This window comes from Antrostomus carolinensis, unplaced genomic scaffold, assembly GCF_000700745.2.
Source record: "Antrostomus carolinensis isolate BGI_N321 unplaced genomic scaffold, ASM70074v2 scaffold4062, whole genome shotgun sequence".
NCBI lineage: Eukaryota > Metazoa > Chordata > Aves > Caprimulgiformes > Caprimulgidae > Antrostomus > Antrostomus carolinensis.
The window spans coordinates 7,701-11,023 of NW_010297423.1; the positions used below are offsets into that span (position 1 = coordinate 7,701).

A 3,323-nucleotide genomic window follows, 5' to 3' on the forward strand; every position below is an offset into this window, starting at 1 on the left:
GTTTGGCAGAGCCCTTCCAGAATAAGGAAGCAGAGGAAATTTTTGGTTTTGCCTGGATCTGGATCTGCCAGAAACCACAGCCAGAGCACACCCAATGTCCACATCAGGTGTGTCTTGTAGCTCCTCCACCACACTGAGCAACGTGACAGTGCTCACAGTGTGCAAGCTCTCCTTCTGGTCACTACACCTGAGGTGTCACAGCGTCCCGGGCAGGGCAGGAGGGACACGTGGTGATTGACTGTTTCTGGTTCCCTTGTCCCTCCAGGAGAACAGCCATTACACAGATGTGGAGGATGCCAGACTACAGTAACCAGGTACAGCTCACACGCTGGGTTTTTTTCAAGGCTGATTCTGAGCAAAAGCTTTCATTCCATGCATGTTGGGATGGGAGGGTTGCTGCTTCAAAAGATGCTCTTTTCCATTGATCCACTGTGTTTTCCTAGCACTGAGCCTGGCTGCTCAGCTGGGGTCACTGATCAGCCCCTCACTTCCCTTTCCTAAATCACGAATCTTTGAGGTTGAAGGAAAATGATGGACCTTTTTTCCCTCCCTGCTCTCTCCCTCCTCTCCTTGCAGCCCGGTTGGAACAGCAGTGAGCAACAGTGTGAGGAAAGCACGAGGCTGAACCCTGTCCTGGCCCGTTGAGCAAGACAAGCTGAATCGAAGTGCTGCTGTCATCTCCACCTGGCATTCAAAAGGAGAAACATGGCCCAACATCTTCCATCCATATGTAAAGCAAAGACAAACCTCATCATCCCAGTGAATCCCCACTACCCCGTGCAATGGATTGGGAGCTCTGCAGGCAGCAGAGGCAGGAACCAAACCCTGCACAGCCCATAACCATCACTGACTGGATAATGGGAGAGCGGTTGTGTCACCACATCAGTCAGAGATGTTCTAGAGTTTTTTGTAGGAGAGGAGGGAGAACTAAGCCTGACCCAACAAAGATGTTTTTCCCCCGTGCTAGGTGAGAGCCAGAGCATTTGCTAACTGGGGGAAGAGTACTCAGCTTGGACAATTTGTGTTCTCATGCTAAAGGTCGTGTTGAGGAAGATGGTGTGGGGTGAGGTGTCCTCCTAGAACAATCACCTCCTGCTGTGTCTCTTTTGCCCCATGAGCTGCCGCGGGGACATGGTCACTTCCAGGTGGAAAGGAGCTGGTGCTGGTGCATGAGCTGTGCTCTGCAGCTGCTTGAAGAGAGGGGAAGGGGGAAGGAAGCTGCCTGCAGGAAAGCAAGTGATCCCAAGCAGGAGAAACAAAGCATACGACATCTTCAATGGTTTGGTCTCCTCATTCTCTACTGGGAAACCACTATGTACAGGCTGAGCAAGTCTCTGCAGAGTGAGGAGGTGCAAGCCTCTGTGGATGAGACCCTTTCTTGGACCAGCAGCTCCCTGGAAGGGATGTAATCCACCTGCTTCTCCAGCTCAGTGCCAGGGACATCAGCTCCTTCCCCATGTGCTCACATCTCCTCTTGCCCCAGGCTCGCTGGGTCTTCACACCGACCTGGCACGTCAGGAGAGTGACAGCGTGGCAGCTCCTGTTCCTGGTCCTCCAGCACCAGTCTGATGGGTCTGCACAGTGGACAACTTGCCTGAGCCCAGTGAGTCCGGTGACAGTGAATACCCCGAGCACGATGCATGTGGGCGTGCAAGCACCTCCCCTGCCTACCTAAATTCAAGCTGCTTTTGACCCATGGCACGTCCTGCGAGCAGAGGTCTCTCGGCCTTTCTCTTCTTGTTCTCCTCCTCCATGGGCTTATCCAGTTTTTCTGAGTCCAGGGGTAGATGGCACTGAACCTCATGCAGCACTTTATTCAGATCAGATGTGTCCTGCCCGTCTCCCCTCTTCCCCTCTAAAACACACACACACCCATCAGTGCTTTAAATCCAGAATGGTGTTCACACCTTCTCCTTGGTCAGACCCTCCCAGAAAACATGTGCCCCCCCACCCCAGGTCGCATAGAGTGCTCTGAAAGAGAACTCCTGCTTTCTGCTCCAGTGCTCAAAGCCAGACCTCATCTACAGCATCTCTCTTTGAAGGGTGAAGGAGAAAACAGGTCCCAGGGGGCAGCGCTTCCCTCCCTAGAGGGCCGGCCTGGAGCAAGCATGGCTCTTGAAGCACAATGTTTTATTTGCATCTCTTAGTTTCCACTAATTGCTGAGGGATTCAAGGGAGAACCGTGCTTTCCCCTGCCTGTCCCCGGTTCCTGTGCGATTTCTGCACTGTGTTGTTCTGAGCCTGTTGAGCTGTTTTCTAGGCTTGGAGAGATGAGCTGCAGGGTTTGGGTTGGGTTTTTTTTTTGTGATGAACTGACTGTGATGCTGATGTTTGGGAGAAAGGTGACCTTGTACATACAATCCTGTAAAATAAAAGAAAGAAATCTAATTTGCCTCCACTCTCCTCTCTCTCTCTCACACCTACACACGTACCCACTTTTTCTCTCTCTTTCAGACAAGTCTCCTCTCCCTTTCTAAGCTTCAGCTCTGCCCGCAGGATTTGCTCTCCCTTCCCTTACACAAGGTGTATCCCACATCTGGGTTCCCAGGGGCTCTGGGACTTCTCCTCTGGAGGCCTGGAGACTCATTTGATGCAGGAGAGCAGGAAATAAATCCAGAAAGATTTATCCAACACATTGGAAAGATGAGGCTGCTGTTCCAGTTTGCACAAGCCAACGGTGCTAATAAATGCTCCTTACGCAGAGTCTCTTCCAACCATCTGCTCAGTCCCTTCCTTGGCAGAGCAAAATTCACACCATGTTGCCAGCTGTGCACATACACGTTCACAGGAGTAATCATCCAAACCCTGGCACGTTTGGCCCCTGAGCTGTGTCTGGAGGGCATCAGTGGGACCCCATGGGGAGAAGTTATCTCCTATCGTGCTTTCAACGCCTTTTTCAGTTTCCAGTCCTACAAAGTTGTCTGCTGAGCCTGGCCTGAGCCATCATCCAGCACCGGAGGGCAAAGCTGCCTTTTGCATCTTGTCTAAATTCATGGTCAGTCTGGGGATGCTTGAACATCCATCCACCCATCCATGCGTCCATCAGTCCCCAGTTCACTTCAGGATGAGGAAAGCAGCGTGGTCAGTCTAATGGCCGGATGTCTTTGTGGATGGGAAGGCGGAGGAAAGACGGGGGGGGACGACCAAACAAATCAAAACATTTGGCTGTCAAGAAGATCAAAATCGGACCAACCTTGGGTCTCTTGAGCTGCATACTGGGGCTTTCAAAGCGGCCATGGCTGGGGGTCACAGAATCATAGAATCATAGAACGGTTTGGGTTGGAAGGGACCTTAAAGCTCAACCAGTACCAACCCCCCTGCCA

At 51.9% G+C, this 3,323-nt stretch overlaps 1 protein-coding gene across 1 annotated transcript in view; it reads left to right on the forward strand.

Moving 5' to 3' along the window:
- The window catches only part of RALY (RALY heterogeneous nuclear ribonucleoprotein), a gene marked incomplete at its 5' end in the record, with an annotated part of 8,170 nt that extends 7,381 nt beyond the window's left edge, over window positions 1–789 (forward strand). Inside the window, 2 exons of the mRNA XM_010162102.1 lie at window positions 266–314; window positions 577–789. Coding sequence (XP_010160404.1) covers window positions 266–310 — 45 coding nt within the window. The remainder of the gene's footprint in view (window positions 1–265; window positions 315–576) is intronic.
- Window positions 790–3,323: the final 2,534 nt, after the last annotated feature.